Source organism: Aulostomus chinensis, chromosome 12 (assembly GCF_037954235.1).
Source record: "Aulostomus chinensis isolate RoL2024-O1b breed Wild chromosome 12, RoL_Achi_v1.0, whole genome shotgun sequence".
NCBI lineage: Eukaryota > Metazoa > Chordata > Actinopteri > Syngnathiformes > Aulostomidae > Aulostomus > Aulostomus chinensis.
Window position 1 is genome coordinate 16,077,386 of NC_141331.1, and position 25,507 is coordinate 16,102,892.

General features: G+C 43.4%; 1 protein-coding gene across 1 annotated transcript in view; it reads right to left on the reverse strand.

The window, feature by feature from the left end:
• Window positions 1-11,609, reverse strand: part of nalf1b (NALCN channel auxiliary factor 1b) — an 84,148-nt gene extending 72,539 nt beyond the window's left edge. The window contains exon 1 of the mRNA XM_086220499.1: window positions 10,253-11,609. Within this exon, the coding sequence (XP_086076625.1) occupies window positions 10,253-10,984 (732 nt within the window). The 5' untranslated portion in view covers window positions 10,985-11,609. The remainder of the gene's footprint in view (window positions 1-10,252) is intronic.
• Between the last annotated feature and the right edge of the window lie 13,898 nt (window positions 11,610-25,507).

Below are 25,507 nucleotides of genomic sequence, written 5' to 3' on the forward strand. Positions count from 1 at the left end.
GCGAAGCACAGCGATCCAGCTTGATCTCGTAGAAGAAAAAAAAAATGAAATCACCATGACCCCTAAACACACTGATGCCAATTCATGTACTGTCAATACCAGCAGCACATGGAGAATATCAACAGAGTCCATTTCATGGTAAACAAACAAAATCACTCCACACAGTTAATTGTGTTTTCTTTTAGATGCAGAAAACTTTATTTTGTCGTTCTTCACTGACAACAGGTTCTTGACATGAAGTTCGCTTCTGGAAAATTATGTTATATTTTACAGTGTCGTCAAAGTTAGGCTCTGGTTCTGGTCAGGCACAAGAGCGGTGATTCGGGTTTGAGCCAAATTCAGCATAAAGGACTCAAACAGGACTTGAACATGATTAACCCCCAACCCAACTTGCCTCCTGATGTGGACTTCCAGGTCTTTTAACAACAGCATCCACGACACTGCAGAACAAGACAATCCCTGCGCTTCCTCCATCACATGTGGAGAACCAGGGATTTTACAACTCCACAACAGAATCCTGTCACAACAGACATTCTCATCCTTCGCTTTTAAAAGTCCCACTAACATACCTAGCTCATGCAGTGGGGCTTAGATTTACTCAAGCTTGAGTATACTTCAGTCAACCCCAAATTAGCTGTTCTGTACATGTTCCACAGGTGCCACTGCAGCACAGTAGCGGTAACATCATGGCGAGCACCAGGGTGAAAGCGAGGCATTTCTGTACAGACAAAGAGACGTGAACAGCACTGTAAAATTGTTCTTCCTTCAAAAGTCTTTGAATTTAAGTCTGCTGTTCCACAGTGAGGCTGCTCGCTTACTTGTTTGGTTATGTGATTCAACAGGCTCACCGAAGAAAAGAATGTTTGTAACCAGTTGTAAGGTGACAGTATCACCGCCTCCCATTGCTGAGGATATATTTCAGGCAATAAATCAATTCTACTGGTATACCAGGACAACTGTAGCTCAATGGAAGCTGTAAGTGTAAAACCATGAGCGTCTAATTCAGTATTTCACTGCCGGAAAGGTGAATTTTTGTAATTGACCGGGGAGTTCTAGTGCTTAGTGCATTTTTCATGAGGTCAGTTTCCAAAAGCAGCCATTGCCACTTCATCCAGCCACTTCTCTCTCTTCACATTGTCACAGAAAACCAAACATAACACATCACCCACTCACCAAATCATTCAACTGAGCATACAAGCGGTAGAGTGAGAAAAGACTGGAAGTGCGTGTTTGAAAAAAGTCATCATTTGTTTGTCATAGATCTGAACGAAAGGTCTCAACAATAACAACTTCAAGAGCTGCGATATGACCTGGTACAAAATACACATGTGCATGGACAGGCGCAGATCCCAGACCTTAACAGTACTCACACACGCACACAGCAAACTACACAATCGTCCTCTATCTTAATCGTTTGTTTTTTTCAAGTGGCATCCTGCAGAAAAGATGGATGTCTAATTGTAACTGAGGTCCATGGCAGCAAAGGAGGGAGCTATGTGGTCTTTTTGTGCCGCAAACACGATGAACAGAGGACAACAAGGAGGCGTTTCCATGGGAGTGCTGCTGTGTTCTTCTCCAACACACACATTCCCTTATCTCCAGCCTGGGGACAAACAAACACTGGCAGCTCATTTGACGGGGAGTTTCCCTGGATCTACTTGAGCTGGGCATAGAAGCAACAGAGTCCTAATTGAATTTAAGGCCTTGCAAAGGACTCACGTTGACAGCACAGCAATCGTTACAGCATCTGCTTGCTGTGTCACACCCTTCTTTAATTTAGATTTAAAAAGCTGTCAGCGTGTGTGTAGTTTAGATGTGTTAACAGAAGCATAAGCCATGTTAGAGTGTTTATTTGTGGTCGCGTTACCAGACAAATGTATCAATCAGCCACGTCAGACATTAAAGTGAATGAGCCCTGTCAGCTCTTGAGGACCCTACAAAGTCCTGGTAATGACTGACTGAGTCTGTGTGTGAAGCGCGCTGGTGTACAGGGCTTTAAAGATCTGATGGCAAAGAAGGGTCCCATTAATGAAAACGTAGAGACCGGCTGTAGACGAGAATAAGAATTTCTGTTGGTAAGGGTTGACGCCAAAATAGCAGCCAAGGAGGCTCCATGGCTACAGAATAAGAGTATAGTACATACATATTTTCCCCCCAACCACTAAAAAACATGATCAATGGAAATGTACTACAACCTTTTCATTTGTAAATTCATCTAGGACATGTCCAGAAAATTACCGCTAATAGCTACATCCTGAACAGCCTTCAGGATACAGGATCTATAATTTGATTTGATCTAATCTTTTAACCAAATTTAATCAAAACCCTTCCATTAATTTTTGAGATACCTGTTTAAATAAACCAACAGACACTCACACACACACACACACACACACACACACACACACACACACACACACACACATCTCCCCGCTGAAGGTAATTGAACAGTCAGAAACTCGTCCTTTTATGTCCAATTTATGACCCAGCTATGTGATAGTAGGTGTGATAAGGCAATATGTGTGGAATAGCTTCCAGAGACTGGAACTAAAGGAAGAATGAAGCTTCAGCACTATTTAGAGAAAAAAAGATTTATTTTTAGCCCCAAAATGGGGATGGATATTGATGGGGTTTCTGTTCTATCTCCTGGTTGTAGGACTCAAACACGTTAGGATTCTCTCTGACAAAAAAAATAATAAATTAAAAGATAATTCTATAATCAGATTACTGAGGACTAGTTGGTCAATTTAAATTCACATGAAAAATTGTCAACACACGTTACATTCCGAAGGTTCACACATCACACACGCTTAATACTTTCAGTTTGTCAGGTATAAACATGTCTTTATAAATGTAGCATCTTTAAATTAACAAGGAAGTTAATGAATGTATATGTGGTTTGAATGTTATGACTCAAATCTTAGTTGAACATTTTGCTGTCTCTGATTTGTTGTTTAGAGTCTAGCTGTGAAAATAATCATGTAAGTAATGAGGTACTACTTAGTAGGATGTAACCCCTTAACGGGCGACACAAAAGGAAGGGGTAATGATGAGGTAATCATAAAATAATGACAGACACCTTATTAAACAATCAGTATAATGAATCTCTTTTCTTGGGGGGTACAAAAACAATCAACAGTGAATGAATGAGTTGAGATCCTTTTAGAAGCCGGTGCAGTGTTATGAGGAACTAGAGGTCAGGAGGAAGGAAGGTGGTCACCGTGATCAATTCACATTTATTCATGAACTAATCCGCACCTCGTGATTCATGAATACACTAAACCCTTGTCTGTTCTCTGGGGACACTCTCATCTGCTATTTAGTTTTAAATCTGGTTAATAGGGGATTGATTTTTATTTTAACAAGTTAGTTCCTGATTCGTGCCTCACTACTGTTATCTTATCTAGTTTTGCTTGGATGACAGAGTTAACTTTGGCAGCTATTTTTTTTTTTTAATTTAGCCATCGTCTTCATCGTGTGTCTAATTCTTCTTTACTCATCCCCCAAGTTTTTAATGACAAAAAGTTTGATCATTTTAGTCTGCACCATCATAGAAAACCAAAACTATTTAAGTGTAGTCTAAGTCGATGAAGACTGACCTCCATTTCTTTTTTGGTGGGGCTTAATGTGTCTTTAATTGGCAAGCTGATTTTGATTCAAGACTTTTAATTAAAATGGTTTAGTCCAATTTTTGTCATTTAATTATTCAAAAGGTTAGTCGCAGAATGTTTTAGGTCTAGTTTTGATGACGAAATTCACATTTTTGGACATAGGTTAAAAGTGTCATTAATCATTACCCTGTGGTTTAGCTGAAAGCTGCGCCCATGTTTTGTCAAAGCTGCTGCTTAGCATGGCTGTAAACTCTGGTTTCTAATTAAAAACACTGGTCTGTTTCCTGTGCTGCTGTTATCTTGTTTAATTTGAGTAAGACCATAAATCCTTACAGGAACTTCAAGTGCTTTAATAATCAAAACTGCAATGTACACTGGAACTAACTGATAAATATCAATTTTAGCCTTTACCTAAAAACCTTGCCTCAGCGCAGCCAAACAGAGCTGCTAACTAGCAATGCTGTAAACTTATCTTTATCATGTTTTTTATTACATCTCTGGTCTGTTTCCTGAGCTGCTCCTATCTTGTTTATTTGGATGTATAATAAGGCTATAAATCATTATTGGGAACTTCAAATATTAAAATAACCCGAACTCAAATGAGTGCAATTCTAACTAATTTGTAGATGCAGGTGTTAGCATTTAGCAAAAAGCATTACAGCTGCACAGAAGTGCTAGCTGGTGTGGCTACAAGCGTCTTTCTAATAGGTTCACGCTGTTGCTGCTGCTAATAATATTTGCATACAGTACAAATCGTCAAGGAATTTTCAGTAAACTTCTTTTATTTGCTGACAAAACACCACTAAGGTCAACGGCTACCAATTGTGAGGCGAACACCAGAAGCTAAACAGCTGCATTAAATGTGGGCTCAACTGAAAAGTAGAAAATGAGTGTGAGAGGAGAAATGTGATTGCGTGAGCAAAGGGCCATAGAGGGAGCACACAGACGGATGTGTGTGGACAGGCCTGTAATTGAAGAGAAGGAAAAGACCTTAACCTAGGTAAGTATCTATCACTCCAGCAGAAAGAGAAAGCTCAACACCCACATGTTTCCATAGAGGCCGAGCGAAGCTGACGCCCCTGATGGGAAGTTAGTCTGTGGGGAGAAGGTGAAGGGGGAGCGGAGGTGATGGAGAGAGAGAGAGATACTGGACACGTGGACATGTGTTATTGGTCCCTCAGAGCTCTGACACAGATGGGAGGAAGACAAAGAGGAAGAAGATGTGAAAGTAACCATGAGACAATGACAAATAGAGGGAGGCAGAAGATCAACATGCTCAGAGAAGAGAGAGAGAGAGAGAACCAGTGAGAGAGGGAAGGAGAGACAGAGAGGGAGAGGGGGAGAGAGAGAGAGAGACAGAGAGACAGAGAGGGAGAGGGGGAGAGAGAGAGAGAGATAGCCCCGGAGACACATCCACCAGAGAAGCAGAGAATTATGGGAGTGCAAATTAAATTACACCGGAAGGGACAGTCAGGTCTGGACCTGCAGGAAACACTGCACATGGGGCTCTGCGTGTGTGTGTGTGTGTGGTGTGTGTGTGTGTGTGTGTGTGTGTGTGTGTGTGTGTGTGTGTGTGTGTGTGTGTGTGTGTTTGTAATAGGTTCATGGATCAAAAGGTGTAAAGATCAGGGAGAGGACAAAGATGGAGCAGAGCAAAAGAAGGGACTCTGAATTGTAGCATTCTGCAGGACTTTTGGCAAACATACATAAAACAGTCTCACTAAAATTAGATCACATTTGCCCTGCTTTCTCCTCCAAGACAAAATCCTGCAAAAATAACAAAAACCAACCAACAACTCCATGCGCGTAAGGAAACAAGCTGACCCTGTACTGTGTTTGTTGGTAGTAACAATAGCATCCATCCATGATGTTTATTTTGTCTCTGTCCCCTAAGATGTCCCACTGGACCTCTACCGGCAACTGCCAATCAAACGAGATGCTGACATTATGCTCCAGACACAAGACAAAAATAGCACTCCTGACATTTCCCCAAACATGGTTTTCTTCAGTCCAATAATAGACTAGATCCAGTATAAAATCTGGGTGTACAATTCCTCTCATGTCGTCATTCTACCAATCTAAAAATAACTGTCCAAAGCCATCAGATACTGAGCGCTCCCTTAGCTACAGGATATGTTGCTAGTGGACTTACATGTTCCAAAATGGGAGCGCTACATACCGCTAAGCTGGGTGCCGCTAACAACAATTTGAATAGTTAAGCTATTTCAGTCAGACAACTCTGGCTTGAAATATTGAGTTTTGCGTCCAGGCTCTGACCTCATCACTCCCAACATGTGCCTGCAATAAAAACTTGAGAGTGAAGAGTACGACTTATAACCCCCCCCCCCCCCCCCCCCCCCCCGGAAGGTAGATGCTGGGATGGTGGTGACGCTGAGCAGTACGGGCGTAGCCAGACAGAGAGAGGGATGAGAATTTCCTTCAGTTTTAAATAAGCCAGCAAATTGGGTGATTGGAGGGTGAGGAGAGGAGAGTCACCTGTAGCAGCGCAGCTCGAGTTGACTGCCTGAAGCTCGCAGGGCTCCTTGCATTTATCACAGCCAGCTTCTGGTGAAGGTACAAGTCTCTACTGGAGGGTGGAACGCTGCTCTTCCAAAATACATTTTGATACATTTGTTAGAGTGAAGATGTCAGTCCAAAGTCTCCCACAGGTGTTCAAACCCAGTGACTATGAAGCCCGGAGCTGTACTGATTCACATCATATTCCCCCTCTTACGTTCAGAAGCGTCAGTGTTTGATTTGCTTTTGTGTTCTTCTTTGACTTTGTGTTTCACCCATCTGTTTGCGATATGTCAAAATGTCCTCTGCAAAAATGAAATTAAATAAAGGTTACCTTGTTGAACTTTAAAGGAAGGTAAGGGTAGAAGAATGAGGTACGGAGCTTCTTTGAGTGAATGTGGGCTAAAACACTGAAGCAAGCATCTTATACTGAAACTTTCTCAGTCTGTCTGTGGTAATCAGCCCCAACCCCCCATCAACATTCATACAGCTTTCAAAATGGCTCTCTGATGGGTTTTTTTCTCATATTTTTAAATAACTTCCTAAAACGGCTGTTTTTTTTATTGAACTTTACTCAATCTGGAGTAAATAGTGCCTTTATTAGGGACTACATTCAGCTGCGGATTAACACAATTTTAAGACACTTGTGAGTGAAAGGAAAACAGTTTCACTCACATATTCCTTGACAAGAAGCAAACATGCTTCGGAAGGAGGAGCAGAAGGTGAAGTAATTACATGTGAATGCCACAATGGAAACAGATCCAACAGATAAATGAGGACCTACAAGAATGAACCAGTGTCACTTCAATAATGAACGCGCCAGATGTGTGTGGACGGATGAGGCAACTGCGGTCTTCCCTGAATGAATAAAAAAGAAAAAAAACATACATGGGAAACCTCAGCAAATACCCAAATCTACCAAATGTCTTACTGTACTTTGCAAACTGACATATTCTGAAAAACAAGACGATGAAAAAGCAACACTTTAATAGCATCTCACTGGAGTTTCAGTGTAACCTATAACTCATCTCGATGAACCTTAACTGATCAAAAGATGAAAATATTTGCATTTTCTTTTGCTGCTTTTCCAAATGTTCAGTTGAAATGTTAGATTCATTGAGATAGGAACATGTAAGTGTCTCCCGGGACAAAAGAATGTGGCTCGTGAATGTGTTTTCAGATCAGACTTTAGCTAAACAGACATCATGTGAGTAACGGCCTCCATGTGGCTGTAGTGAAAAGACAAAAAAGAACACCTGCTGTGTTTGTGATCTGATACGTGTGACACTCTTCATGCAGCCCCACCGTGTGAACCCCTCATGTCTAAAAGTTCATCTTCCCTGAGAATTTGCATTTGATCAGAGCCCTCATTGCTGCTGTAGATCAGAAATGGCCCCTGCTACTGCTCAGGATCCCTGTTGTGTCTTATTTTTTTTTCTTTTATAGAAACTGATACCTTTGTCAACTTATCACCCTCAGGTGTTCATCCAAAACACATAATATATAAGCTCACAATGCCAAAAAATAAAAATATATATTATGTACAAGGGTGGCCCTCAACACAGGCAACATTGGTGAAACCAGTTGTAGATCGCGGCCTGATGCCTGTTTCCTGTCACCAGCTTCCAGTGAGGTTCAGATGCCTCTAGATGGCAGTAGTTACATTTTATGGACCCTGGGATCCTTGCAAGGGTCAGCAAGTGTCCCCACCTGTGGGACATATCTAGGCCCCCGATGCGATGTGGAGCCAGCCAATCAGCTTCATGGTGCCAACAACCAGTGGATGGCTGGGACACAGATGAACAGCTGGAGGTCCAAACTCAAAAGCCCTCAAGCAGCCTGCTGCCTGCTTGTGGATCGGGTCGGGATAAGCTGGACAAAATATAATCGGAAAGTCTTTCAGATTTTGTGGTCAGTCAGTGAATTTTGAGACAACCTTGTCCACAGGAGGGACAGCCCGTTGGGCCGGAGGCTTGCGTATTTCCCCCTGGTGCATGAGAGATACATGAATGTTGATTTTATGGCAGCTGAATCTGTTTGTTATTAACACTGCTGTTTACACCTCAGATTAAGATTTGTTTAATGTGACAATGGTTCTACTGCAGTGTAATCTCAAACGCAAACCGCTGTAAACTGTCTGTTAATATATCCAGAGTAGGTCATTTACCATAGTAACTATGAAATGTCCTGGCTGTGCAACAGAAAATTTAAATGTTTGACAGTAAAAATCAGGAAATTCAGTGATTATGTCCAAGGTCTTTTTATTCTAAGAAATAATGGCCTGGCATCCTTTGCAGTTGAAGTGAATAAAGGCCTGAGCCAATATTAGAGGATTCACGGTATAAAATAACTGTTTTTATCCTGACAGCTCTTTGACTTAGAAGCAAAGTTGTCATCAGACTCTCGAGCTATCCGTTGCAATGCAGGTAAACTGCTTTAAATAAGCCTTGAGCAGTTGTTGACAGTGTGGATGTTTAGCTCAAAGGAGAACTGAGGTCTCTGCCTCAAGAGAAGATATGAGAGTGAACAGCAATAATTACGGTCTCAAGCTCCAGAATGTATTTATTGTCCAGTGGAGTGGTTCTTAAAGGAGCAGCGGTTTGGGATGCAGGCCCAGGATGCTGTGATTCCACAAAGGTCACTCGGACACTGAAGCCGATTAGCAATTCAGATTGAGCTAAAGGGCTAAAAGGCTGCTGTAGAACCGGCTCAGTCTTATTACATTAGCAAAGGGCAGGAGTGCAAATGCACAGTGCTGAATAGATACCATACAGAAGAAATAGCTATAAGATGTTGCAGGAAATAGATTCACGGACACACACACACACGCACACACATGCACGCATGCACACACGTACAATATATATGACTCACTATAAACAAATACAGCACATAATTTTACAGTGAAGGTTTATCCTCCCACTAAGTGACCATCAAAGGTTATGCAACATCCATCTTATGGCAGAATTGCTTGATCTTCTCGAGGGCAGGTTTGAGGGAACGTGCGCTGCTGTCCAACATTCACTTCCTGATCCCGATCAGCGCCCTTATGGTGCCATTATTATGTGTCCCCTGCTTCATGTTGAAGAATCCCTCATGCTTGGCCGCTTCTAACATGTTGCAGCACAAGCGAGAAGTAATTCTGCCGAGCAAAAGTATAATCACGCATGCATTTTCCTTCATTTGTGCGGGACTACTCTATCATTTACTTCACATGATTTAGCGGATATGGAAATTGAAATATGCAGGTGTGCTTGGATGCATCGACCGCCGCAAGAGGTTGTCTTTGTTTGCCTGTGAATCCAGAGGTCAACATGGAGAGAAGTTAATATTCACACATCTGCAGAAACACGCGCGCTCCACTGACAGGCCTCCTGCAGGGCCGTCTTTCAGCACCATGGACAGCGACTCTTGCAGGATGCACAGCTGAGAAGCTGCAACAGTCCAGCACACAACAGACTGAAGTTAACCACCATCGTTTCCTTGTTCTGCACAGTCCAGGGCGCTAAGATCAAATGTGTGTGTGTGTCATTCTGTTCACATGCCTGGAGGATGTGTTGTAATGTGGCTATGTTATGGAGACCATCAATGCAAAGCCTACTTTAGGTCCCTTGCATGCTATTAACATTATTGCCATGAGCCCCATTCAGCAGACCTCTCTCTCTCTCTCTCTCTCTCTCTCTCTCTCTCTCTCTCTCTCTCTCTCACTCACAGAGCTGCTATGTCAAATGTCACCACCACACCACAGTTTATATAGAAGAGCCACAAAAAGGAGGCAGAGAATAATGAAGTACAGTTGACCTGTCCTCTACCCCCCTCCCACACACACACACACACACACACACACACACACACACACACACACACACACACACACACACACACACACACACACACACACCACTATTAATGCGATCTTCATGACCGGTTTCTGCAAAAGCCTGACAGACTGGGTACCAGTAGCCTCTTTTCCAAAAAACAAATGCAAATACACTGTCTGATATGCCCAACGGTTGCCATGACGACTGCGAACCCACCCCCTTAAATCCACTTGTGTGTGTGTGTGTGTGTATATGTGTGTGTGTGTGTGTGTGTGTGTGTGTGTGTGTGTGTGTGTGTCCTACCTTGCATTCCTCCATACACGTCCTAACCGAGTATACATCCGTCTCGTATTTCTGAACCAGCAGCTCAAACTCCCGGTAGTTGTCCTCCGCCCGCTGGTCAAGACGCTGGTAAGCCCGGACACACTCACTGCATCCCAGCACATCCACCCCCATGGCCATATCCAGGGTGCAATTCAAATCGCCTGGACTCGTAAACCCGTAAAACAAATCCAAAAGTGAGTAGGAATTACAAAAAGAAAGGTACAAATCGCTCAGATTCACGTACGCCAACTGTGTCCCCTTTTCCCCTCCACCGGAGAGGCCCAGGCACACGGTCTCCGCGTCCGTGAAAGTAAAGCAGTCTTTGGACAAGCTGTCGGGGTGACAGGTGTCCATTCGCCACAGAGGTTTGGTAGAATTCCCTAGAAAAATAACATCTTGCTCTCTGGCGAGACGGTGGGGGTCAGTTGATGTTGGGATGTTTTGTCGGTGGAAGGAGTTTGGGTGCTCGCCCATGTCTGTGATTGCAAGCCCCTCGTCCGACCGCTTGTCTCGGGTTCGCGTCATCTTCGCCTCGGCGCAGAACCACAAGTGATCAGAGAGCAGGACGGTGATGAAGAGCAGAGAGGCCAGCGACAATCGCCATCTCTGGGCCCGCTCCGACTCGGTAAATGGCTTCTCGTTCTCTCGGGGTGCAAACCAGTATTTTAAGCCTTCATCATGCTGCCGACGCATCCAAGCACCCCTGGTCATATTTTAGGAAAGCGCTGCCCTGGCCGACTCCACCGCGGGGGCTGCTCTGCCACAATACTCATTGACTTCGGGGGAGATGGACTCCGGTTGGTTCTCTTCTGTAACGGTGGGGTGCCGTGCCTCCGCCGGTCCAGGGCGCTCCTCTATCGCGCCCGCAGCAGTCTCCGCTATTCCGATCCAATTAGCCCGCCCGCACAGATTAAGCTTCGGGCTGCCGCATCCCGGTTCTCCATGGCTCTCCGGGGGGAAACGGCGTCCTCTTTGACCGCATGCCCCCCTCTGCCGTCCCTCCCGGGTTTCTTCTCTCGTCACAGGCGCAGAGACACCAGCTGTTGCGAGCCTCTCGATGCTGATGCTGCGCGGCTGCTGCCGTTCGCTCCGCAGATTCGCTTAAAGGAAAGCAAAGAGCCCTTTTGATGCACACTGGCCGGGTTCTGTGTCTCGTACCTGGGCGGAAAGCCTCGAATCATGTCTCCCGTTGGCCATTGTCATCTTGGACCTCGATTAAGTTGCCGCCATGTTCGTCTTGAAACACTTTTTCGGAGAGCAGAGTCTGTTTGCGTCATCTCCATCGTTGCGATAGCTCCATCGTTGCGCAGTGGCGGAGCAGCTTATTACCTATATGCACACACGCACATACAGAGAGAGAGAGGGAGGCAGAGAGTGTGTGCGTGAGAGAGAGCACAGACACACATAAAGGTGATGTTTTGGCTTTCCACGCTGCTCTTCGTGAGTAACGCCGGCCAAAAATACTGTCTTGACAAACGCGCACTTTTGGCGACACCTTGCTTTTGGTGCAGGAGAGTCCATTCACAAGCACGCTGTTCAGTTCATATGCACATTCGCTGTTTCCATATTAAGATATCAGCCAGTTCTATAGAGCCAAGCTCCAGGCTTTGGCAGAGAGAGACATGAGCCTGTGGACAGCAGCTGAACAAGCCGGTGTGCTAGTAGGCTTAACAACATCATGACTGTTCCCAGCAAGGTCCCATCTTATCAGCTGTGTTCTGTTTGGTCAGTGGGTTTAAAACAAATAGATGATTTCACAACACGTCCCTGTAGGCAATATTCTTCTGTGTGCATACAGTATGCGTGTGTCCCCATAGAAAGGGTGAGGTGGGGGGGGAGAGTTCCTCTTGGGGGCTGAAAGTAAATTACAGCATTTATCCTCATCCTTTTAGCTACTAATCATTGTCAGTGAACATGGCTTGGAGTGCTACCAAAGAGAGGGGGGACAAAAAAGATGTTCCTTAATGTTAATGGACTGCATGTTGGGGATGTGACAGGAGATGATTACCTGATTAATTTGAGCTTTAGGCAAAGTGAAACTTAGTCTGCATGATGGTTGAGAGAGACTGCTCATCAAACACCAGTTGTATTTTTCTTAAAACATCCCTCTCATATAAGAAAATAAGGCTATATCTTGAGTAATCCACACAATGAAATGTGACTATTGTTTGTTGTGTGGTGCCTCGCCGCTGGGAGCTACATCCAGCACCACGGACAGCTCCCCGCTGGTCTCCATGTGGAGCTGCTGTCAACCACCTGACCACAGAAGTGTTATGAGAGGAACTTTTGACCCAGTTAAAAGCAGAAGTTTTTTTGCTCCTTTTTGACCAAATTAGATCTGCAGGGAGAAGAATGCTTTTGTTATGAGTCATCAAGGAGGTTTTTGAGGAACGCTGTAACAGGAGGAGGTTTGTTTACGTCACTGCTGTGAGGACTATATAAGCCAGCTGAATTCATTGCTCTGGGTCACTCACTCACTCACAGCCAAGCAGTGGCCTTTTGGATTGATTTAAAGGGGCAGTGTGGAGGATTTAGGAGGTTCTTTTGTGGACAGATGGAATATGACTTCTACATAGGAAGCAATTCACCCTCCGTGGAGTTGTACAGTAGCTCAGAAAGGACAAACCAGCACCTTCATACTTGCTTGAATTTGATTGATGGAGGCTGTGTTCCTGCTCAGTTTTCTTTTCACTATGGTTTTTACTTTATCATTTTGCCATATTTCTTGTTCAAATCATTTGCACCAGGGAACAGCCTAAGCCGGCGTCATGGCAACCACAAGCACAAACATCTCTTCAGAATTTATGAGGACAGGTTGCAGGATGCAGATGAAGAAGAAAGCGGACAAGGAGACAAGCTGGGCCACCACAAAAGAAACTGATGGATAATAGGAGATCACATGGGGCAAATAAGATTTGTCGGATCAGCACTCTATTAATAAAAAAAGCATTTCCAAAATTGTTAGCTTGTTGTCTTACAAAAAGAGGATTAATTAATGTATTTTACAAATTGTAGTTACATTTTTGTCCATTTAGCGCGATTAAAACACAGCAAAATCAAAGTTGGAACAAGAGCAGCAATATAATAATTTCAGCAGTGATTGCTGAAGGAAAGAAATGATGTGTCTGCATGAAGGTAAGCTGCTTCTCTGCTTCTGTTCCATGTTTTGTGTGTTTCGAGCAGTTGGCTGGAATAGAAAATGTGGTTTGAACTTCACAAAGAACAAAAAATGTGTTCAAAATTTGTATGGAAGTGATTTTTCAGGACAAAGTCACCAAAGTAGTGCACTGAGATTCAGGGACAAATTCTTGTCACTAACCATACTTGCAGATTTATCACCAAATGTTCACTGGTGCGCGTGCAAGGAGACTGATGATTTTGAACCTTTGTTCTGTGAAATGAAGCCTGAAAGTTCACTGCTCTTGGTCTGGATTTTGGTGGGAACATTAATAGTTATCACAGGTGGCGATATGGCAAACATCTGTTACTGTTGCCGCGCCAGCCTATCACTCATCCCTCTGGCGTGTTCCATCACCGCAGGAATCTGCGATCAGGAACTGTGACCTTAGCCTGCTACCTCTATCCATCTTGGCTCAGTTTCCTGTCTTCAACCCTAAAGATGTTGTGTACCAGGCCTGATTTGTTGGCGGACATGTGGATATAAGAACCTGGCCAGGAGCCACATAATACTATTTGCAGATCTTCAACATAATTGGTTGAAACAGAACATGTGACTTATGTCAGCACTTGAGAGGAGGCCAATAAACAACACATGGAGTGTGTGTCTGGCACAGCTGAGAGATGTCAGTTTCTCTCCACCCCACTACTTTCTTATGTGTGTGTGTGTGTGTGTGTGTGTGTGTGTGTGTGTGTGTGTGTGTGTGTTTAAGACATAGTGTGAGGGCAGGAGTGTGACAAGGGGTCGAGGGAGGGGGGAGAATATGTCTGTGCGATGAATGCAGATCACTGGCCCTTAAATCTGGAGCCGTCACAGTAACTGTAAGGGCCGTCAGATATGACTCATCCGCTATCCATGCTAGGAACTTGTGTGTGCGTGTGTGTGTGCATGCGTGTGACTGCATGTGTTCTGAAACCACTGCACATACATGAGTAGAACTGATTGTATAATCTTATTGTACTGATAGCTCTTAAGGGCCTCATCTGTTTCGTCCTATTAAAGCTTCCGTAGCAATCAAAATCACTCAGTGCATCATTGGCTATAAAAAGCTTTTAAAATATGTATTGAATTTTCTGTTTCTTCTTCTTTATCTTGTAATCATTAAGTATCTATTCTCTTGTAGAGCTTAACAAAGACACTTGCAAGTACATGTGTCAGTCAGATTGGAAACTATTAAAAACTGATTGAAGATGCAAACAACCAAATGAAAGGTTCAGTTCCTTGCTACTCAAACAACAAAAAATATTCATGATTTATTATTATTAATATTTACTTATTTTCAATTGATCAAAAGGAAGATGGATTCCTTTGATAAAACATTACACTTCAGTCAGACTTATGAAGGGCACCCAGAAAACACACACACACACACACACACACACACACACACACACACACACACACACACACACACACACACACACACACACACACATTTCCTGAATCCTGGACCTAATCTGAATTTCCTGAATTCAAACTCTTTTGTTGCACAGAGAAGCAAAAGTATCATTGTGAAGGTCAGATTGGGACCTTTTGTTTGAAACGCTCCACCTCGCTGCGTGAGATTCGTCATGGTCACTTCACTTTAGCTTGATCTCGCTGACAGACTAAACACCTCATCTGAAGCCAATTTAAAAAACACATTTTGCTGCTATGTTGAACAGATCTGCAGCCACATTTCATTCCTCCACCTGCGCTTCCACCCTTCCACCATGTTTACTAAAAGTCAGCCATAATCCCACTGTCAGACGGACAACCTGTCATGAACTCGTGATCAATTTAGGTAAACACTGTCGCAGCAGAAGCATGTGCGATTCTGTTTTATCAAAACCCGCTGCCTGTGTTCAACAACCTGACTGCACAGATTGGAGTTAAGCTCACTGGCATTGGGGTTGTTAGCAACACGTTTCGCTAACTCTACACAACCGAAGCGCTTCTCATTTTCAGATTCTTAGTTTCATCAGAACGGCTCAAATGTTCAGTGGTCCCCTCTGATGTCATGAAGTACTTAGTAACAGCCTTTTTTTGTTAAACATAATCAAGTCCATCTAAAGACCTTTAAACAGACTTAGGAGATGCCCAGAAGCCAGCAGGGAGGGGGAGGGGAGTCGAGGGATGCTTGCTGGATTCAAAGCAGGGACAGAAAAAAGAAGGAAAAAAAAAGGCTGTGATATCATCCAACTGGTCACATGGCCATTTGCCAACTTTGCAACCTCCTTCATTTCAATATCACATTTGGCCTCTCGAAGGGGATCGTCCTTTTTTTAACTCTCTCGTTACCTCCTGACAGACTCCTCATTAGATTCAAATATTCTGCAGCCAGTTTTGCTTCGGTCATCCTCCTTTTGCGTTTCTCACTGGATCGATCAACACGTCCTCCTCCTGATTCCAGCTGTCACCCCCCTCCTCCCTCCCTCCTTCCCTCCCTCCCTCCTGTATCTTCACTCAGCTGACCCTGTGCAACTCTCCTGATATGACGCTTCCTTCAGCTCTCGCTTTCTCTCAGTCTCACCCTCCGTCTGTGCTTCTTACTGACGTCAGAGGAGGAACAAGAGACAGGCTCGGCCTCTCTGATTGGTCAGGACAGACGACACCCTCAGCCCTCGCCTGCTGTCCTGAATGAATGTTGTGAACTCCCAAGATAAGAGTGATTTCATCCCAATATATAGATATTCTCCATAGAGAGTGAGCGTCAGTGGTGATATATGTGTGTGTACAGGGGGATAGACATGACTTGCGTACAAATGAGACGCTGTAACTTACAGTAGTAGCAGTTAGAAGAATGTGAAAGAACAATAACATTATTTATTATATATATACTTCACAATAATACTGACCATGAATAAACCAATTCTCATGAATAAGTCACGATATCTTTTAAAAAAGTTATGCAATTTTTTTATGGTTAATCTTACAAATGTCCAGTAACACAAGCCATCAATGTAATTGCTCAAAGCCCCCAGAAAAATATTTAAGGTGGTTGTGGCAACGCTGTCATGAGGGTCTGGTAAGGCTTAGCTCAAGAACAATGAACACACTTAATTAATAAAACTGGCAGCAAACGTCTGCACATCTCTTTAGAAACGACCCAGTTTTCTCATCAGAAATATGGCTGCAAATGTCCCAAAGTATCAATACAAACATCCACTTTTGTTTCTGGAAACACATCTGCAAAAATCTTTGGCCATCTCAAAATGACCAAATCGAACGCCGACGCTCGCCTTAAAAACACTTTCGTTTGTCGTTAGGATATCTGAAAATAATCATACTGTATGAAAACATCTGGTTTTGTTACCAGAGTGTCTGAGGAAGGGCCAAACGTCACGCTACTGACCCCTGGTTTTGGTTGCCAGAGAAACAGCTCCAGAAGTCCCGACATCTCCCTCTCCTGGCTCAAGTACAGTAGGTGGGTTATATAGGAATTACATTGCATTGCAAGTCTGGTCATTTACAACAATCTCGAAGACCCTTGTGTGTAATTACAGATCTAAAAGCTGTCCCTCCTCATACACTTGACTTCGTACAGCATCGAGTCTGTTATATTTTCCCTTATTGTTGCTGATTAATTTGTATAGTCTGCACTGCCTCACAACCGCTATGACTCTGACAAAAATAAATGTCTTCCTGATGTTTACTGTGATGGATTGCACAACCGAAAGAAGTCATGAGGGACCATTGATTTTCAACCACGCAGAAATAAATGGAAAACAATGGCACCTGGAAGGTGATGAGGGCTGTGATTTACAAATCTGAAATACTGCAGCAGAAATGAAAAAAAAAGAAGAAAAAAAGAGTCTGCAGTGTGATAAGGTAATCAGGATTTACAGTAAATGGGATTAAATAGGCAGACAATCCATGCAGGTGTGCTGGGGATGATAAAACACTGCGGTTCAACTGGTCATTGGGATTAAACCCATGATCAAGATACCATCATGCAGTTGAGCCTCCCACCCACCACCACCCCTGCTCCGCCTCAGGGTTTTACACTCCCCATCGATCCGCTCACCCCATTTCCATTCCAGGAATTCCTTAGTGGCATATCACTCTCCCAAGGATGATGCCTTTTCCCACGCACAATCTGGGATTGCTGGGCTATATCCCCATTGAGCATCCTGATCTGGGAATTCACCAAGCTTCAAAGAGCCTGTCGGGAAAGCCAGCGTTTACTATGCAGAGAATTGATACCGAATTCCAACAGAGAGAAGAGGAGACTTCATTATTCCTACCAAAGAGGCTATAAATAACACTTTTGCTACATTAAACCCACTCCTGTTGAGGAGGATATAACACATCACTTTTGACCAAAACTACACCGTTAACACAGATGATGAAGCTTGATGTGCGTTTGTGCTCGTCTTTATCCTTTCTTACCCTGATGTTACATCACTGATGGCCTCAGACTGCATCCTGACGTCTCTCCGCCAGCTCATTCATGGGGAATGACTGTTCTCTCTCTCTCTCTGTGGGAAACCAGCAGGCTGCAGACATGATGATCAAAAGTAGGTTTAGCTCCTCTTACTCTAGTTCTCTTTAAGCTGATTCTTTTTTTTTTTCATCTTAACTATAAAACAAAATCATTAATTGGGTTTGATGCTCGTGAAGAATTAATGAAGAATCCCTGTGCTCGAATTTATTGATTCTACGTACGGGAACCTCTAGCTGTCAAGCTTTTAGTACCACCTGACTCATAAACACTCAAAAGGATATACAAATCAACTTCCATAGAAATGACAGTAATTGATGGTTTTTATCCATAAATCAAAGTCATCTTAATTTAAGGAACTTAGCAGTGTAGTTGAGGTTGAATAAATAATGATTCTATTCAAATACTTTTGCAAAACACAATGTTTTACAAATAAATGAAACATTCATAACCAATAATATACATCAGCCTGGAGAGAAGCAAGTCACAGAGTCCTGCTTTTCTATCAATAGCATCGTCATCGTCAGTCATACCCTGATTTAATTCCTATTTTACTCGAAATGAAACCAGACAAACAAATAAAATGAATATCACGTTGTTACAAAAACACTATGATTGAGACCATGAACTGAAAAGAAAGAAAATGTTTACTTGGGTAATAAAATCCAGTGACAACTATTTTCGCAGAGTTATTATCTGACCTCTTTTTGAAGTTGCCCCCTACTGGCTGTTCGAGAGAATAACAGGTTTAGGATCCTGTCAGCCAGGGAAGTTTCCTCTGTGGGGTTAATTAAAATTAACTAATTAGCTAGACTGGATTTTTTACCAGACAAAACTTGTCAGCTAACGTTAGCTATTAATTGTTTCCGGTTGTTTGGGCAGAGAATACATCTGCAGACTCCTTGACTTTTCAGGACGTCAGAATCTGATGACGACTCAGAAAATTGGTTTCAAAATTGCATTTAAAGGAAGTGAAGCTGTTTGAGTCCAACACAGGAGGAAGCTTCGAGATCTAAAGTGGCCACTGTTTTAATTGAGAAGCAATAAAATCTCTGTTGGCATCCTGATGGTTTTAGGGAGCCTTTTCCGAACATTCATTGTCCAAATTTTGCAAGAAACGGCTTTGAATCAAAGCAATTAAATGCTCAGAGCTATTTAATCTGTAAACCCATAGATATGTGTCTATTTGTGTTGCTTTCAAGGGACCAAACCGGGTCCTGCTGTGTCCAGATGGACAGAGAAGGCCTCTGTAACATCAGCTGTAGCCAGAGTGCAAACAGCAGAAGGCAAGATTTACAGGCACTCCAGGGCTTTCCAGCAGAGAACTGAAGCTCTGCCAAAAAGGGGGGCTTTTTGTCCCAAGCATCTCTTCCATCAACACTGACCTACTGGACCTAAAACGCCTTACATACTCTTACTTTCTTGTAATGACTTAAAATAGACATCAAACTGGTTTGAAGCTGTTGGTATATCTCCTAAATATTCTGGTGTGAACATACCTTTGGATGAAGCGTTTATTAATGCAGGATAAAGGCTCAGTGTGTGAGCAGGGAAAATGAGGCTGGCGTTTTTAAATGCATTTGGCTCTCGCTAATCTGTGCTGTCAGAGAAAAGCACCTTCCTGATGAAAAGGATATGTCTACCCCTGGATTCAGCAGCAGGGGAAGTGGAAAAACGCATCGTGAAGCCTTTGAAGAAGTCAGAATCTTGGCTAATATGGAATCTGAGCAGCATCCATTTACTGAGATCCTGTCATTTCTCGTCCAGTGAAAGGCGGCGGCGGTGGGTGGGGGGGTTCACAGGAATAAATGTACAGCTAGCATCCAGATTGTGCCTGAGATGAGGCTGGAGGAAGGCCAGTGTCGCTCTGCTGCAACCCCCCCAGTCTCCCCTCCCTCCCTCCCAGCCTCTCGTATGCTGAGCTTTACAACATCACCCAGCAGTGTTAAAACACAGCTCACAGGGCTAATCACAGCGGTCCGTACATCTCTAGCTCAGCCCTCACTGCTGTCAACTTGTGTAGCTGATGATCACTTACAGGAGAAATTGCTTGAATAAAACACAACATATCCGCCGACATGACTTATTTCACAAGAGATCCAATAAGTACTTTAGTGGACAAGCTCTTGTCTGTTGAGATCCGTGTGTCAGTGGGTTGGTATTTTCACCACATCGTCCCGATCTCCTGGAAGGATAGAAAATAACTGCAACTTCAACCCCCTACACCGGCAGTGCTGTGACGTCTGTTGAAATTACGTGACATCACGAACACGATCCCAATGTGAAAATCAGGATCCTGGCTTCAACAGTGCGACACGATAGGAAGAGTCCCATGTTTTGCTTCATCATTCATGATCAAAAACTTCTTGAATTTTTGTGTTCACCATGAAAAAAACATATTTACTAATTTCACACTGTTGCCATGGTTCCGCCACATAACTTGGCATGGACATAAAATGTGTCAAAGTCGCTATTGTGCCACTGCGTAGGATTCAAACCACATAAATGACCACGTGAATGACTTCAACCACACACCAACTAGCTTTGGGCCTCTTCTGTATTTGGCATGATGACATCAGTAGCCTTGTTTAGCTAGTTTTGAAACAAAAAAATATATCACAGTTCTTTTTAGCCTTATTGCAGGCATGTAAAGGATGTAACAAGCAAACAAAGTCTGAACTTTAGATGAGCTGGATGTTCAACAATGCTAACTTACTTCTGGGTTTCAGGACTCAAACATGTACTATAATCCATGTGTTGGGTTTATAAAATGAGCATAATTTCATAATCCGTCCAGATGAATTTGCATGCACAGATTGGTGATCTATACTGACATTATAATTATCTGTGCCTGACCACTGGTTGGCAATCATTAAATTCCACAATAAACTGCCTAAACTGTGAAACACCCAATATAAAACCAGATAAAGCATTAGATCAACCCTTAAATCCAGGTAAAGTTTGGCGAATGTTGTCACAATCCTTGTCTGACCAAAATAAACGACCCCCTCATAGTTTGAATGTAAACATATATGGACATGGGTACAATTTAAATCTGATTAAAGATCTGCATTTACCTAAAAATGAAAAACCGAATGGTGAAAAAAAACTGAATGGACACAACGCAAGGTTCAACAGGCGCAATGGCTGCAGTTTCTTGGCTCCACAAGGACACTAAAGTTATATTAGGTTGCATGTAGACTCTCATCAGCTGTGCCGTTGCTGAGAAAGTCCAGAAAAGAGTGCAGGCACGAGAGCAACGGCGACCGTAAATGACAGCAAAAAAATAGTCATCACTATGTGATTTATTTTCTGCTCAGTGCGTATTTGCTGAGGAAGTTATTTCTTCAAGTTAATGCGCAAAACAAACCATGACCCAAAAAAAACGCGATGCAAATGGAAACTCAGCCTGCACACGTGTGCAGGTTATGAATCCGTGTGCTACGTGTGGGATGTACTGACTTTATGTCTCGCAGTTTACTTGTTTATACATTAAGCTCAACTGCTCATTAATCTTGTATGCAAGGTGGTGTGTTGTGTGTGTGTGAGCCCGTGCATGTGTGGCCCTGTGTGTTGTATCCTGAGCCCTCACTCTGCGTCATCTATCTGATCGCACAAACCAGCCGACCTCAGATGACTTTGCAGACACATTCTGCAGTCTGTAGGTCATGTGCGGATCTCTGCCTTTCTCTCTTTCTCTCTCGCCCTGTGGTGGCTCGCTCTCATTCCGATCACAGTGCACATCTGTGCTGCTGCTCCTGGAAATCTCAAATCTACGCCAGAGTGAGACAATTAGAGGAGGGACATCCATTAGTAGCTGTTCACACCTCGCCTCTGTTGATGCTGTAAATTTGGTTAACCTGAGATGTTGATTTTTAAAGTTGTGTCATTTTAAATTGTGTTAGCTGCCCATTTGAAGCTCAGCTAACTGCGACCTCAAATCAACTTGGATGTGAAAGAGGCTTTGCTCCTCTACAGCACATTCATAATCTTATCCTCTTTTTCTGTCTTGGACCCCCCCATCAGTCATGCCCCTCTGTGTGAGGCTCTGTAAATATCTGCCACAGACAGAGTAAAGTTCAGTAAAAGGTCAAAAGTGATAAATTCTTCACCGTCTCTGTCTACTGTGTCTCAGTGTCAAAGCAGAAAATACTGTTCCACCTTCCTTCATCAACTGAGATTAGAAGACAGGAGCAACGCGCTCTGCTCTTTATGTTACTAGTATCTTTCATTCAAGCATGTAAAAGCAAGGCTGCAACAGTTAAACAGGCCCATCCAGCAATGATCCGTGGACGAACATCAATCCCTCTCAGCGTGCTCCTGGAGGCTAGCTGGAGCCGTGATGCACTGCACCGTGGAGACGCCCGATTTGTAGGAAGGAAGACTAGGGGTGAATAAATGATATGCTGAAAATTATAGCTGCAGTTGAATCAATCAGCTAAGAGAAAAATCGGCATCATCTGATATTTTTTTTTGCCGACTCCCATCATGCAGTGGGGCTATTTATGAGGTCATGGCGGGGTCATGGCTGTAGCTGCAGTCATATACTGTAATCAAGCAGAGAGCCGAGGACTGCGGGATATAAATCAACTGCTACTGTACAGTGGTGTGCACACACACACACGCACACGCACGCACACACGCACGCACGCACGCACGCACGCACGCACGCACGCACGCACACACACTCACAGACACATTAGCTTCCAACAGAACAAATAAGCTACAAGTCATTTAGCCAGGTATCGTAACTGTCATCAAGATGCACATACAGACACAGACCCCCCCCCCCATCCCCCCCACTCCTACTCACTGCTAATTCCTGCCATTAACAGTGACATTTAAAGATATCTCCCCAGTGCACCGCCGCCAGTGTCCTTTTCATTAAGCTCTTATGTGTGGGCCTCAGGGGTGACGAGGGGAAGTGCCTGGGAGTGTATTTCTGCCTGCGCTGCCTGAGGTGAGAGAGAAACAGACAACTAAGAGCCAAGTGTAGAGATTAAGAGGGGAAGATGGGGAGGGGAGGCAGTGATTTATTCTGATTCTCAGGCTGGAAATTGTCTCTGTAAATCACAAGCATCCCCGCTATTACGTTGAGTTACTAACATGCTCATACGACTGCGACCGTAGAGATAGAGGACGCCACATCTGTATATCACACAGGTGTGTATGATGGCACATCCTCCTCTATCTGATGCCATTTGGACTGACTACATACTGTTGACAATGTCAGGTTTTTCATGCACATGCTGATAATAATTACCAGAGGCAGGTCATTCACTTTCTTACGTAACCGGCTGTCAGAGTTGCATTAAAAGTGAGCGTGTACTGAAGTGAGAGAGTAGTTTCCTTGTCACAGGCCGACTTCAGTGAAAACAGTCAGTCCTTATTACAGAATTCACTTAAGTCAAGGTCAAACTAAAGTCAGCTGGACCTCTCAAATGTAATTAAGAGAGAAAAAAAGCAAATTGGCTTAAAATGCCATTTGAGATCATGACTGATACTGAAGTAACGATGAAGAAAATAAGAAAATGGTAATGCAGTGGTGTCTGTACACCCTGTGGATGATCACCCAGGTTTTTGCTGCTAGAAGTGGATGGAAACCAGCCCATAGTCTTTATGATGGCATTTTGGTGACGTGCAGCTGTCGTGTAACGGTAAACACTATCTTCCTTCACAAAGAAAGACAGGGACTTGAAACATAACATCTTAATTGAGCGAAGACTAAAGATTAACTTTGTTCTGGACATCGAGTTTTACAAAGCTTTCTTCGTATTACAAGGTGATTTGCCATTTCTCCAGTTTGATTCATTGTGGAGGGCAAGCGGGGGGGTGAGCATCCGTTCAAGTGAGATGTGACGTTGCAAAAATGTACAGAGTCCACATGTGCAGATGATCAACGGCATTCAGTGTATGGACACAAACAGGGACATGAAGGCCACAGATTTGAGTGTTTACTATTCCATTTTTAAGCTGCTGTGCAGCGGCAGCAATGTCGAGGTAAATAACGGGTACCAGAAGAATGGGGAGAAGGAAAATGTACATTGTAATTATAGGCTCTCTGTGGAGCAACGGCAGCTACTTGAGGGCAGAGGTGTTTCTGGCACATTTGTTTTCTTCTTCCCCGCCCGCACACTACGATAACAGATGTCAATGTCACATTGAATTCCAATACAGGTCGCATTCAAAAAAAGAATTTGATGTGTATCGGATTTAGAACCACATATGAAAGCGGCCCAAATAAGATCAGATTCCATGTGATTACCGATGTTCACATTGTCATTAAACATATCTGATCTGGGTCACATGGTGGGGGGGGGGGGGGTAAAAAAACTGATTCAGGCCACTTGGGCATGTTGTGTGAATGTAGTCGAAATTGCCCGTAGGTGTGAATGTTTGTGTCTGTCTGTATAAGTTGAAGACAGGCCTCAGCCTGCACACACACACACATACACACACACACACACACTCACTCTCAATAAATGAGAAATGAAAGCTGGCCTTTCCCTCAGCATGGGATACAACAATAACCTTTCATCTGGACCAAAACCCCTGCTTGTTTCTCCTTATGACAAGAGTCGACTCATCCTCTGCTCCCAGCTCAGTCAGGACTCATCTCCAAAAAAACAACTATTACTGGTCCCACTGACCTTCAGAGGGTAACCAGACTCTCTCTTTAAATTGAGTGAATTTGCTCTTGAAGTGGATAGCAGTTAGTACCGTGACCCTGTGTGTTCTCAAATTCTTAAAGTTACCCCACTTTAAGAAACCTCTTGACTCCACTCAGACAATGTAGCAGCCTTTTCTAGGACACGGAGGTGTGACTCTCTGCAGAGACTAACGTCTTCACAGGCTGCATCAAACACTCGGTAATTACAGTACGCCCTTGATATTACACTTTCTCACACAGGCCCAGCTGCTGACACTGGTCACACCCCCTCCGAAAGAGAGTGTCCTTCACATTTTTTGTTGTTGTTGTTGTTGTTATGAGTTCTAGACAAAAGTGCAACACCATTCATGTCACCGTGGAATAAGGATGCTCGTGATAAAAAGCGAATATCTATATTGTCCGTCTGATGCTGCAAATTGGAGACACAGGAGAAAATGCTTGGCTTAGCTTTGCCATCACCAACCAGCCCAGTTGTAGTTTACATCCATGTTTGTCCACGTTTTGAGCAGAAGCGCAAAAGCACCATGCGGTTCACTCAGTAACATCTTGATATCCGTACACAAACCCAAAACATGAAGGCATTAAGATGCGTTTTTATGAAATATGTGCATTTACCAGGCTTACGAGGACAAAGGCCTGTGTATCTATCTGTATCAAATAAAGTCGGGAGAAAAAAATACTTGGATCGATTTCATTAGCTAAGAAATCACTTGAAGACTACTTGATATAGCAACATTGGCAAGGGATTTTACCACAGTGGAGGTTGTTCAAATATCTGGAGAGACAAAGAAAGCCTTCTCTGAAAGTCATCTTTTCATCTTCTTTCTTGGCACACGCCAAATGTGCTAATTATCTATCAGTACCATCGGAGGAGGTTGAGCAAAGACTGAGAGATTAATGATGTTGTAGATAATGTCCTTCGCACTCTTAATGCTGCAGATAAGGTTTTAGGGAAAGTGGTGT